Source organism: Acomys minous, assembly GCF_964271855.1.
Source record: "Acomys minous genome assembly, chromosome: 3".
Classification (NCBI taxonomy): domain Eukaryota; kingdom Metazoa; phylum Chordata; class Mammalia; order Rodentia; family Muridae; genus Acomys; species Acomys minous.
In genome coordinates, this window is record NC_140485.1 from 34,978,268 (window position 1) to 34,992,267 (window position 14,000).

Sequence of the window (14,000 nt, forward strand, 5' to 3'; positions counted from 1 at the left end):
GTCCTGGATTTCAACAGCTGTACAAATCAGCCACTTCGTAGCTCTCAAGGGTTATCGCTGATAGTACCTAAACACACTCTGACTTGGGGTGATTAATTGCAGAACACAGGCTGCTTCCGTTGCCAGAGCTTCTTGCTCAGGCCACAGGGGAGTGGAAGTGGCGTGAGGCTAGACCCGCCCTGGAATGCATCATCAGTTAAAGCCAATCACTCTGCACTTGGCAGACATAGCACCCCAGCCGACCCAGAGATGTAGGTGCAGAGTGAAAGGCACCAGCGCGCCGCATTTGCTCTCTTGGGAGTCGGCTTGGAAGTGAAGGAGGCTGTGTCATCAGTTTACAGATCACACTGAAAGGGAACAGGCAGCCTCTGGAAGACAATCCCGATTCTGATACTGAAGACAGGCATGTGCTTGCAGATACTGACACCCCGCCTTCCAGTTTTGAAACCCCTACCACCTACCGAGTCTCACCAAAGACTAGAATTGACACAGACTGTTTGTGCCGTGGCTGAAACAACAACAACAACAAAAAGGTGATGAGATTGCGTAGAGCAGAGAGCCATCCTGGAGCCCCTCAAATCATACTTCCTCGGTAGCCCCGTTATATACCGGCCCTTGGTGGGTGCTGTCAGGAATCCCACACCTAAGTGCGTTAGAAACATTCTGGCTGAATGAAGACTTACTTCAGGTTTCCATCAGTCCCTGCCAAGGTAGAAAAACAGAGTGTGGACAGACATTCACTATGGTCCTGCTTTGAGCGCCAAAGGAGTTTGAGGATTGGAACAGCAATGGATCTGAATGATTTTCACTTCCTTCTTTTATTTTTGTTTTTTGTTGTGTTTTTTTTTAGATATATCTTTATTTAATTTGTATGCATTGGTGTGAGGGTATCAGATCCTGAAGCTACAGACAGTTGTGAGCTGCCATGTGGGTGCTAGGAATTGAACCCAGGACCTTTGGAAGAGCAGACAGTGCTCTTAACCACTGAGCCATCTCTACAGCCCCCTATTTTTGTTTTTTATTTAAAAAAAAAACAAATTGAAAGCATTGCAGTCAAGAATAGAGTTGAGGATTATTTCACCCCAACAGTTGGTCTTTCTTGTTCTGGTCATGTCTGCTCTTCATGTCATATTTATTAATTGTACATCACTGTGCAGAAACAATCTGCATGGGATGTGAGGTATTCTACCACCAAGAGCAATGTAACTAAGATGACTTACTTATCAGCCACAGACAGAAATCTCATAATCACTTTGACATGAACTTGTTGTATAGAAGGAAATAGGAGGTGCTACAGAGAAAATGAAAATCATGCAGACTTTGCACTTGAGATCTTGGGCATACAACTAATTTAAGAAATAGACAGCTTAGTACCTTCAAGACTTGGCAAAATAGCCACTGGGGAGGTGTTCCCAAATGTTTATGTCTCATATTTAAGGTAGTCAGAGTAAAGGCATTTATCAAGTTTTAGTCACACACAGAAGATACTCTGGAGGCTGTTCATAAGACTACAGGCTCAGCGCACCAATCCCATTGGATCCAGACTCAGTCAAGGGGCTCATAATTCCATAATACTCTTTGGTAATTCCAAGGGTCTTCTCCTAATTAGAGACCCCCTACTAGCTTCTGTTTCTCCTTCAAGTCCGCTGAAGGTGGTCTTTTTGCTAGACTAATGATTGCTTATACAGCCCTCTGTATTTCCATATTTTCCTGAGGTCCTTTTTTTCTCCATAAGCACAAGAAATCTTCACTGGCCACTTAATAACATTTGACTATACTATGAGGCCCTTTCCATGCAGATAAATATATATTGGACTTTGTGAGAGGAAATTTGCCACCAAAAGCACAATAGAAAACAGGATTATGGTCTGGAGGGGGGGGTTGATATACGCTGCTAAAATACTAAGGTAATATGGATAAAATGCTAAAGGATTATGTGATGGCTACTCTTGGTTGTCACCTTGAGCTGCTGAGTGCACCTGTGAGGGATTTTTGATAGAGTCATCTGAGGTGGGAAGACCCACCCTAAATCTAGGTCTTCTGAGGTAGGAAGATGCACCTCAGAGCTGGACCATATCTTCTGGTGTCAGCCTATATAAAAGGCGTGGAAGAAGGAAGCTCCTGTTCTTTGCCTGCTTGCCCTCCTTCTCCAGCAAGTTCACTCCTTCTCTGGCATTATAGCCTACTTCTTCAAGAGTGCAGCATATATTAAAGTAACCAGTCTCACGGGCTAAATAACTACTTGATATTTGGACTTTCCATCAGGAGCAGGGCTATAACCTGTAAGCCACTCTAATAAATCCAATATGTATATATGTATAGAAGTGTGTGTGTGTGTGTGTGTGTGTGTGTGTGTGTGTGTGTGTATGTGTGTGTGTGTGTGTGTGTACTCTAGCAGTTCTGTTTCTCTAAAGAGCCCTGACAAATACAGATGCTAAAAAAAAAGGCAGTTACAGACCAGAGGGAAAAAGCAGTTCTACTTAGCTGAGGAATTATAGTAGCATTCTAGAAGAGCTAGTTTTGAAGGATGACTATGTTTTGGTCAGTAGGAAATAGCTGAGAACAATGCATAGCAACAAGGCGAGAAAGTACAAGTGTGAGATACTAGGGCTCACTACAGTAGTGCAAAGTGGGGAGGCTATGGAGAAAGGGGCTGTGAAGTGAGGTTTTAAGTGTTTAGTCCTCATTCTGTTGGTTCCTAGAGGAACTATGATGTTGGCAATTCATTTACCCCCCTGTGTTTATTTTAAAATACCAACAAACCTTCCTTTGCAGGATTTCAAGGACCCACAAAATTAATGGGCCACCCATGGCTAGGTTTCTCTCCCGTTATTTCATCAGTGTCGGGAACAGAATATGTTAAAAGTTAACTGGCTGGAGTGTTCAGCTGTATCAAGGAGACAAGAGCAACCCTGTAGCAGGAGAACAAGAGGGATGGTGAGTTGCTTATGTGGGCCAGCGCTTCTGTGGCTATGAGGTGATGACCAGAAACCACACAGAAGACAAAATTGGAAAGGATTGGAACTAGGAGCAGAGTAGGGATGGGGCAATGACCAAGATATAAAGTGAATAAAACAAAACAAAACAAAACAAAACAAGTTTCCTGACATATTTGTAACAAAACTCACGGGGCTTAACTGGACACAAGGCTTCCAGCTGAGCCTGCATTTCTTGGTCTCTCTTGTATTTGTCCATGTGACTCAGTTCAACCCAATGGGCTAAGAATGAAACAGATATATGTACCTTCCATCTCACGCTACTAAAAAGACCAGGCATACCGTCTCCGACCTGCTGGCAGGAATTTGGTAGCAGTGAAGGCAGACACAGCATGAGCCATCTTCAGTTTTGTGAATAAGGACCACTTTTAAGGATGACAGCTACAAAAGGAAGGAAACCAGGTCCTCAGCAGTATAACTCTGACACTGAGGTTGCTTAGCCAGTGGAAAATTAGTTTTTTCTTTAAGTAACAGTTATTTGGCCTTTGTAATAGAAGTGATAACTTTATCCTTACTGAGAATGTAAAAAGTTATGTTGGTAAAGAAACTAATAATAAACCCTCAAGTTGGAAAGGAAAAGAGAAGGAATGAATCGATAGTGTCTAGGTGAAAGAAGGCTCGAAGATGCTCTTAAAAAAAATCAGTGATAGGAGCTGGGGAGATGACTCAGCAGTTAAGAGCATTTGCTGCTTTTCCAGAGCATGAGATGTTCATAATACCCCATATCTCCAGCTCCAGGGGTTCCAAAGCTCTCTTCTGGCTCCATGGTCACTATGCTGCAGTCATGCATGTATGTGTGTGTCCATGCGCGCGCGTACACACACACACATTCTTAAATATAGTCTTACAACTCTCATCAATTTTTTAGTCTATCCTTTATTCATGGCAAACCTGACCTTTCAGATGAGTCTTAGCCTTTAACAGCTGAGCCATCTATCTAACCTGGGAGCCACGTTTTTAACTTTGTGGAGGTAGGCTTAACTTTATTGTAGATGACTTAAGGTTTTCTTTTCTATGTATGATGATCCTGTGTTTAAGTTAGGTCTACAAGGGTGTTCACTGTCCGTGTACTTACCTAGGACTGTTTTTGAACCATGACAGGGAAATTCAAAGCTTTGCCAAATAACTACCACTTGCATATTTGTATTTTAAGGGATTCTTTCAATGCTGAAGCATTTTAGTGGCCAGGTATATACAACCCTACATAATGAAAACTTAGGGAACAGGAAGTTGACTCCTTACAAGTAACTGGAATGAGTGTGTACTTATGTCAGTAAAAAAAGCAAAGTTAAGTAAATACCAATTTTGCTTAACTGAGCTTTTTCCAGGGAAAGCTTTGCCATGTAAAAATGCAGATTCTTGCAGCACTGTACTACAGTCAATGGATCGTAACTGGGTGGAGGGGTGAGCTTGTTAAGTCCTTTGACCTACAGTAACATGACCAATAGGGACTTCTGGGAACATCCTTTGGGATCACCTAACCCAGCCAGGATCTGTTGTCAAGGCTGTGGCAGTTACATAACCAACCATAATAGTTTCAAGGCATAGACTCAAACAAAACCCTGTTGGTTTTCAGCCGGAACTAAGAAAGAAGAGTAACTCTCTGCTCTCCCATGGTGTAAATTATAGCTATGCATATAATGACATTTCTTATTTGCATTGCCCATACAACTTACAAAACTTCTTGCTCACTCCTCACTGGCTCGTTGTGGATTTTTAAATGGTACTTTTTAACGTTTGCCTTGGCTCCGGGTGAAGCATTTACATGGACTTTATTCCTGGAGTCCTGGCTCCCATGGGAATTCAGAGCTCACTGTGTGGTTTGTGTGCCTGTGTGGGCATATGTGGGGGAAGTCTGAAGATATCCTAACTGATGAAATGTTTTAGAAGCAAGGATCCACGGAACAGACAATTAAAAAATAAAAAAAAAATGCAAAAATGAGTGTAGAGCAGGTTATAGAAGCAGCAGGAAAAATTTCAGGTTGCCTTTTTGCAGTTGTTATGTATGAGATTGGATACTATTCGGGCTTAATGCGAGGAAAAGGGTATGTGCCAAAAACCCACGAAGTATTTCAACGCTTAGAGTTTCAGATGCAAATGTATATGAAAAGGCAAAACCAACGCAAAGTTGCCACTGAGTGTGACCTACAAGCTTCCACCAAAAAAAATGCTGCAGAGACAGGAGCACAGAAAACATTTGCATGTGCATTCTTGATTTTTAAAAATGAGACCTGCAAGGTGGGCATTAGAATTTTGTAAACAACAACAAAACTAGGAAAGTGATGTTGTAGCCATTTGTCAAATCTAGAGGGCAATGAAAACTCCTCTCACTCCAAATCTTGTTGCAATCAGTGTCAGATGCTGTTTTGAAACAATTCCCAATATCATCCTTAGTAACCTCCAGCAAAAGTGATGACTGCCATCTCAAAATTGCACCTGCCTTAGACTACCAGAAAAGCGGTTTCCAGAGTTATAATGCTCCCAAGCTAGAAGAGATCAGTGCTAGCCCTCAGTTCCTGCCTTATCCCAATACTCAGATTTTATTGGTTCCTTATACAGTGAACATCTGGCCTGATGTTGCACAGCAAATTAATGGCACAGTGGAGGGAAGAGATTTTGAGATCTGACCTCGGTCTGGAGGTCCCTTTCACACCACTGAGCACGGTCTATACTCTGAGAGGATAGGAAAAGGAAGCAGTAGGCTTCACTGAGAGAATGAATGTCACTGCTGGGTACCACATAATGACAGAGAAGGAACCTTCAGGATTTATTTGTAGACACGGAAACATGCTCTTTTGCCTAATACTGGCTTAAATGTCGAAGTAAATTTAAAGCCATTAATATACTACCATGTAGTAAGTTGTTTTTCTAATGACACAGATAATACAAGAATAAACCATGTCTCCAGGAAATCCTCTCTCACTACTCTTAACGACAGCATCTTAATACAACATTTAGAGAGTGCTCTAGGCTTAGGAGCGGGAGCTGCCAGCATGCTATGGAGACACATGGACCTCAATGTTATAATAGCCTAGTGCATGTTCATGAAAACCTCACTAAGCAAAATAAATAAATAAATAAATAAAAAGTAAATATTCTGTTACCTAAAATTAACCTCAAGTGGCATAAAGTAGTTCAATACTTTTATTTCATTTGGAAGCAGGGTTTAAACAAACAGCATTTACTGTTGGGTCTTTTGTGTTGTGAATACTATTATTGATTACTCTTTTCCAGTAACTTCTTGAATTTCAGTTGGCCTTCAGACACATTTAAAAATCAAGTGATCTCAATTTCTTGTGATGAGATCCCACAGCATAATCCCCCCTGCCCCTCGCTCCCCGCGAATAGTTACATGATATCAAGCATTCATTAGGCCATGGCTTTCGTTTTTTCGAATGGCTTTGAAGAATTATTGTGAATGATGTTATATTGCCTCGTGGCATTTAGTGTTACAGAGTTTTAATGAGTTTCTGGGAAAACTGTAATCGAAAATGTAGTATCAAGTATCATTAAGTGTCAAAACAAAGCAATCGTATTATTTCTAATTTCATTATAACAAGTCAGCTTAAGTAAATTTGCTTATATTACACTAATGAATATGCTATTTAGAAGCTTAAAAGCTAAACTCCTTATCATAAAGAAGAAAACTTAAAAAAAAAAACCTGCATAAGGAGATCCTGGACAATCAATTTAAGTGGTCGAATGGACACGCTAAGATGTCTTTAATGGTAGAGTTTTCTAAGCATGTTGCTTCCCAGAATCTTTCCCGAATCACCCTTAAAGTGCAGAGATGTTTTAGACTGACATCTTCCTGGTAATCCATCTTTTCAGAGCATGGCTACAATGAAGAGACCCCGGAAACTGCTAAATGATCAGTGAAGGCTCTTGGGAAGTCATGACCCTGGGAGGTGCTGGTTTACAGAGTGTGAAGCAAGCAATTCCCCAGCTGTACCCAGGAAGCAATGCTGCAAATGCCCGTGCTGGGAATCAGAGAAAAGGTCACCCTGAAAGACCACTGGACACCTCGGGGAGACCCACAGATAGTTTGATCTGACTTCTGTGAGTGTGGGGGCAGGGTGTGCCTTAGTTCAGAATACAGTTCAAGATTTCCATAGATTTGTTAAGACAAAAGGCAATTAATTATTCTCTCTGCCTTGTTTGTTGGTTTGGGACCACTTTTAGGGTTTCAGAGACAAATTCATTAAGAACTACTCCCAAAATCTGAGTAGAACATTCCCAAGCAAAGGCTGTATGTTCAGAACTTCTGGAAGCAGCCTAGTGAGGGGGAGGGGACGGGGAGGAGTGGCAGTGGACCAGAAGTCACCACTAGACCAAAAAGAGGAACCCCACTCTTCGAGTCTCAGAAAGACTTTCTTCTATGGGAGTTAAGTTAAGTTCCATTACCCAGGGTGAGAGTGCTGATTTGGGTACACTTTACAGGATTTTATTTTATTTTATTTTATTGGGATATGATCAACAAACTACTTTCTCAACAATGTCTCCTAATCTTTAAGTTCTTAACACTTCACTGTTCAAAGTTGTTGGAAGACGCTTTGCTTATTCTGTATATAAGGTGTCCAGGTCCAGGGCAACACTCCAAATGATTATGTTTGTGTTGCAACCATACAAGTCCTCTCTACTCAGCAAACATGGTAACGACAGTTACCTGGCTGTTCTGTAGATCTGTTTCTGCTTCACTTTCTCTGCACCACGAGGGCTCAGCTTATAAACATTTAGAACTATGTGCTTTCCTTTTCAGGTGGACTCTCAATACAAACCCATGTTGTCCTCAAAATTCACAGTCCTCTTGCCTTGGCCTCCTGTGGGCTGTGGTTATAGGCACCATGGAGCTTTATACCTTGCTTAAACACACTCAGTTTTAATTCTCTTGTTCCTAAAGAGGTAATTCTGGGAAAATGTACAGATAAAATATCCTGCTTGTTTTTGTTTGTTTGAGTTTTACGAGACGGGTTTCTCTGTGTAGCCTTCGCTGTCCTGGACTTGCTTTGTCTTTCTTGTTTTTTTAAGGCAGGTCTCATGTCTCATGTTTGCCTAGAGCTCATTTTGCATCTAGACTATCCATTTCCTTCTCTTGACTTCCATGTGCTGAAACTATAGGTGTGGTCATTTACACCTGGCACCAGATAAAAAAAGAAAATTTTACTTCCTTTAGAAAAAATAATATAGGTGGAAATTCTTTTTCTTAAAAAATCCTTGAGAAAATAAAGATTTAGTAATTTTTCATCTTAAAAAGAGCAATATAAAGCAAAACATATGTTAGTGTACACTGTCTTTATGTATAAATAGTCTCGAATGCACAGTTTTTGCAAATTAGAGAACAAATATACTAACTGTGGAGTTTCTTGTCTTAATGTTTACTGCAGTAGAGATGCTGTAACTGAACAATCTCTCTCACTTTGACTTTGTAGATCCTTCTGTTTCTTTCTCTATCACCTTGAACGACAACAGTCTCACATATTTGTTATTCAGAAGTTAGGATCAGACTGGTTTGAGGTTTCAGTCCTTGATGTCCTTTACGGAACCATGGCAGCCTGAATGCCACAGTCAAGCAGAAATGCTTTCTTTCTGATAAACTGATAAACGGGACAAAAGTTTCAGTCTCTCTCTCTCTCTCTCTCTCTCTCTCTCTCTCTCTCTCCCTCTCTCTCTCCCTCTCTCTCTCCCTCTCTCTCTCTCTCACACATACACAGTGCCTATGTGCTGACTTTTTTTTTTTTTTTTACCTCCAACTAATAAAATCAAGAGGCTGCAGGGCGGCTGAGCGGCACAGTTTGATGTCCTCAGCAGGATACAGGGAGTCAGAAGTGATGCTGTAAATCCAGCGTGGGGCTTCAACACTGTGTGAAGTGTGGCCTGAGCAGGGGAGATTTCCCTTTGATGCAAATGCAGTATATTAATGGGGAAAGCATTCACTTTTATTTGTCTGTACTGTCTGCCACAGCAAGGCTGCCTCATTTAGCCTGGGCCAATGTGAAAACACACAGAGAAGCAATCTGTTGCAAATTAGCACAACTTGCCTTTCATTTACTAGCTAGTAATTGGAAGGGGTTAAGAGAATGGAGCTTATCAGATCATGTGAGTGTATCTTGCCCACGGGGGCAGCAAGTTTTCCCCTGAACTTCTGTGGGAACTCTGAGGCAAGAATACGCCTTAGCTGTTGACTTGATGCAAAAGGAGACACTGACACATGTGAAACAGGCACACTTTGTAGGGCTTGCAAAGACGGACTGCGCAAGAGGCACTCTTGCCTCAGCCGACCTTACCTTTCTTTAGATATGTTCTTACTCTCCCGCTTCCAAATGGTCTTGAAGTCGCTGCAGAACTCAAACCACACCATAAACACATAGCTGGGGGTGGTCTCCTTCTCTCCAGTCTTTGGCTTCATTCCAAAATATCCCACTGTTGTTTCAAAACTGCAGAAGGTGGCGGGGGTGGGTGGGGGAAGACATGAGGGCGATAAGTAACTGTCAGCACCAAAAGCCATTAGGGTGAGGAGAAGGGACACTGGGCATGTCTGTTCCTGAACACAGGTCAGGGCTCCCAGTTACTGGAGAGTACCACGAACCTCGGAAAGACCTCACAGATCTGCCAATGGACTCATCACGACTGGGAAAGCTACTGGGTCCATCTTATCTGTGTGAATTGAAGAACAGCACAGTTCTAGGAGTTCTGTATCATAAGCTTAGCAGTAGTCAGTTAGATGGCCAATTGGATACATGGAGAACAGGGACGCTTCCGCCCTCTCTGTACTCTGGCGTGCTCTGGTTCTTGGCTCCATCACTTGGCATCTCGCCCTCATTGCCTCAAGGGTAAAATAAGAAATTTACACTGTGCAGCCTTTAAAAGGGCTACGTTTTAAAACCTGACCATGAGGCAAGAATGTAAACCACCAATATGGAAAAAAAAAAGAAAGAAAGAAAAGAAAAGAAAAGAAAAGAAAAAGAAAAAAAGGGGCAGGGGGACACATCATTGTGAGCTTAGCAAGGGTTGGATGAAAATCCATCTAGAAAGCAGCTCAAATTTTTTCTAAGGTAGACTCTTAGATAATGCTGTGACCTGCCCCATGAAGGCTCACTGCCCACGAGTCTGCTTGGGCCTCCCAGGCAGCCCTTCATGGAGGCACTAGCTTGGCAGCGATTTATAGCTCTGAACTCGGTCCTTCCCCCCCTCACCCTCACCCACCCCAAGCTTCACAGGCTCATTTGCCAAAAGCAAGAACTCTTAAACAGCCCCCTTTCAAGGGTGTTGGAAACTAATCAAAGCAGGAATGGCCAGCCAGGTTTATTACTCAGTGCTCTATCATCTGCTCAGGCACGGTGTTTTTGTGGCCATCCTGAATACTGAGTTTCTAATGGGACTCTATTCAGCGGCGACTGTAAAACCCCAAAGCCCTGTGACTATTATGGGGCATACTTTCATCTCCTTCTCAGTTATTGGGCAATATGTATCTCATAAGATTTTATCACATTTCACAGATGAACTGTTAATTGATTCCATGGCTACGATTAGGTGAGATCCAAGCTGGAGCTGCTGCTCCCAAGTCTCATAAATTCTGTGTGCTTCTGTAAATAACAAATCTGTTTTTAATGCAAATTAAAACTACTGGCCAGGGAACTTGGCCTCTAGTTATTAAAAGACTAGAAGTGTGTAAGTGGAGAAAGGCAATGAGGGCAGTAATCACTGAAGGACTTGCTGATAACTCCAAATGCACACATTTGGAAGCCAAACCAGTAATGAAGGGAAGTAGCACAGTCCACCCTCTCACCGCAGACATAACACCTACATCTGCAGCTGTCAAAATACTGATACAATCAAATGAGTGTTCTACACCATATACCCTTTCTTCACTCAACATGGAATTTACGTTGATTGTAATATGAGGGCATGCTGATAATTATATAACCAATAGAGGCAGACTGTGGATTTCTCACTGGGTTACTGGATTTGGAACTAGAGAGGCCAAGCAGGTTAACATTGCCAATATTCTCATTCTGCAGATGAGACAGTGGAGGCCGGGGAAGACTGAATGACCTCATCCATCCTCAGAGCTGGGTCTCTGCTCAGATTCCCCGCTCCTGTGAGAGGCATGTCCTGGTCTCTCCTGCGGTTGCTCATGGGTACTGACACATGCAACTACCAAACAGAACAGTCACCTCCTCCCATTTCTTCTTCAGACTCATGTGCCACACACGAGGGCACCCCATCACTTTCCCTCTCCTTTCCTTATGTTTACTTTCTATACAGACACAGATTTGTATGTCCACTGACACAGGAGAGAAAATATTTCACTTTGCATTCAAAGGACTCATTATCTTCTGATTTTGTAGCATGATGTAGCCATGGGCACACATGACGAATTCCCACAATTCCTCCATCAGCCCAACACCTCTGCATTATCTGGCATGCACATTTAGACATACCAGAAGTGATGGTGCTGCTGATGTGTAGCACAAATATTCCCATGGCCTGGGAGTTTCTCTTTCCCAAACTCTGTCCTCATAGCCTCTTTCTCTGCTTTCTCTCTCTCTCTCTCTCTCTCTCTCTCTCTCTCTCTCTCTCTCTCTCTCTCTCTCTCTCTCTCTCTCTCTCTCTCTCTGTGTTGGGAGGCACTGCTTACCTCTGTCAGAGGGGTTGAAAATGAAAAGAAAGCTAGATTTCAACATGTTTTCCCTAAGTGTTTGGGGAACCCAGGCAGCAAGTGACTCTGTTCAGAAGAAACAAGTAGAGTCCAGAGTATGGTTTGATGATGCTGACAGACACAGCCACTCGGGAAGGCACCTCCTTTGACCCCAGGGCTTCCCTTGTATTTAAGAAAAAGCTCAGTGCTACACTATGAACCCACCACTGTCTGATGATGTCCAGATTACTGCCCTCCACAGCCCAAATATTCATCACAAAAATTCAGTTTTGGTTCACAGAACACTCACCCAAAACTTGAAATTTGGACAAGAAAATCACTGATATTTAATTGCAGGAGGAATTTTCTCCAACAGAGAGCAGAAAAAGGATGCTGTGCATTTTGAAATGTCCAGTTCTCAGCACACAACTCCCAAATAGCATTCAACTTTAAAAACCAGATTAATTTCTAATTGTATGTTTTGTCTTATACCAACTTATTTCACCTTACTTTAAACTAGTCCCCGGCTAGTCCATTACATTTCCTCATCTGTTCCACATCATTTTAATTTGGACAAACATTTTTTTTAAAAGGACAAATGATGAGGATATTCTATCGAATAGCCCAGAGGTAAGCCAACTGTTCTACGCTTAGTGTGGAGATGCCAGAGCGGAAGAAACATCCCCTCACTGAGTTTTCATGCGTGCCCTCAGAAACTGCTTAGGAAAAGCAAATATCCCTTAGCCTCAGAGTAAATTGTTTCTCTTGAGAATAAAGCATAAGAATTTACTAAGTCTCACACGAATATTGCAACACTGACCACAACCTCCTTAAAGAGTGCAAGCAAACAACCGTGGTTTCTACATTAAAGATGGGATCTAACATATTTCAAGTATGACATGAAAGCTAGACTACCTTCGCCACAAAGCCACGGAAAATGCTGACAACCAAAAGTTATGACTCCCTTAGCATGCCTAATGCACAGCAGTGCCCTGGGCCTCGCTAAAGCGGGCCCCTTACCCTTCAGAAGAAGGCTTGGAAAGGGATCAGAGACTTGACGGGCACCTCGGAAGCTGAGCTGCCGCTTGGCCTGATACCAGCCTGCCCTTGTTGATAGTCTCTGCTCTGAGAGCCGAATGTCTCTGACACTAATTTCATACACCAAGGAAAGAGAGAGACAGCAATGTAGGGATAAGTCCAATAGAGAGGAGCCAGAATCTAAATGCACAACCGTGTAATTGTCTTAGTTTTCAACAATTATCATGATAGGACGGTGCTATGATTCAAGAACATGTCTACACTTAGGGAATGACAAGACTGGCCTTCATCTTGCTTTCATCAGCATCTTAATTTTGTTGGCAGATTACGGCAGGAAGCGGGACTAAATGTTGGCACCTGTCTCCGGGTTTTTAGACCTCTTCAGAGTTGTGGCTAGAGCTAAGAAGACTGGGCTCATTCCTGGTTCATGTGTTCTTACTTGCATTCGTAACTGCGAAATTCTTTTCATCTATTTTGTAAATCTTATTTTTCCCCCTTAGATGCTATTGGCTACCCATATGCCTTCATTTAATTACCTAAAACTTTTAGAATATTTAACTCTTAAAGGTATCTCAGCCTTGTCTCCTGAATGAGAATGCCTCAATATACTCCCTTCTAGAAGGGAGGTACAACCAAGAGATCAGCGTGGTGAAGTAACCAAGAGACTCCTTCCCGCAGGGATCAGAACAGACAGATTTTGGGTTCTGTCAGGTGAGGTGATGCCTGTGCTCTGGTGTCTCTGGAGAGAAGCAGGAATCAGGAAGAGGGGCTAGGCTCAAAGGAAGGACTGAAAGGTCTCTTTTGACTCCTGGAGGGAGCTTTTGTTTGCAGAAAGTAATACCCCTCTACTCCTGGGCGTTGTCTGTAAAGCCCTCTAGGGTTTGAGCAAAGCAACGTAACTTTGCTGAAGTAACTCTCCTAGCTCTTGTGGAACTGGTCTAACGTAGTTATGATGCTGAGACAAAGTTGGCCTGATTCCTGACTTCCGTGTTCTGGTTCAGGAGTAGCGTTGGAAGGAGAGGCCAGCAGACAGAACAGGAGCGTGGCATATATGATGGCAGCGGGGATGGGGTGGGGGTCACTTCTGGCTCCCTGTTCATAGATGTCTCAACAAGACAGCACCAGAGGGCTGGCTGTTCAGGCACCATACGGGTGAGGTAAGTTCGTCATAAAAAGCCAAACGGCACAAGACTCCACAAGGATGAAGGCAGTGGAGCAGCGGCTGCCCAGGCCTTGAGGAGGAAGGGATGGATGGGATGAGGAGTTACAGAGTCACAGTTTCAGAGTTCAGACAGGCTGCTAGGGACTGACAGTTGCACAGTGATGGG

General features: G+C 42.8%; 1 protein-coding gene across 5 annotated transcripts in view; it reads right to left on the reverse strand.

Annotated features, from left to right (window-relative positions):
- FMN1 (formin 1) overlaps positions 1 to 14,000 on the reverse strand; it is a 367,926-nt gene that overhangs the window by 8,788 nt on the left and 345,138 nt on the right. For all 5 annotated transcript variants that reach the window (XM_084776574.1, XM_084776572.1, XM_084776573.1 and 2 more), the window contains one exon: positions 9,281 to 9,430. In XM_084776574.1, the coding sequence (XP_084632700.1) occupies positions 9,281 to 9,430 (150 nt within the window). The remainder of the gene's footprint in view (positions 1 to 9,280; positions 9,431 to 14,000) is intronic.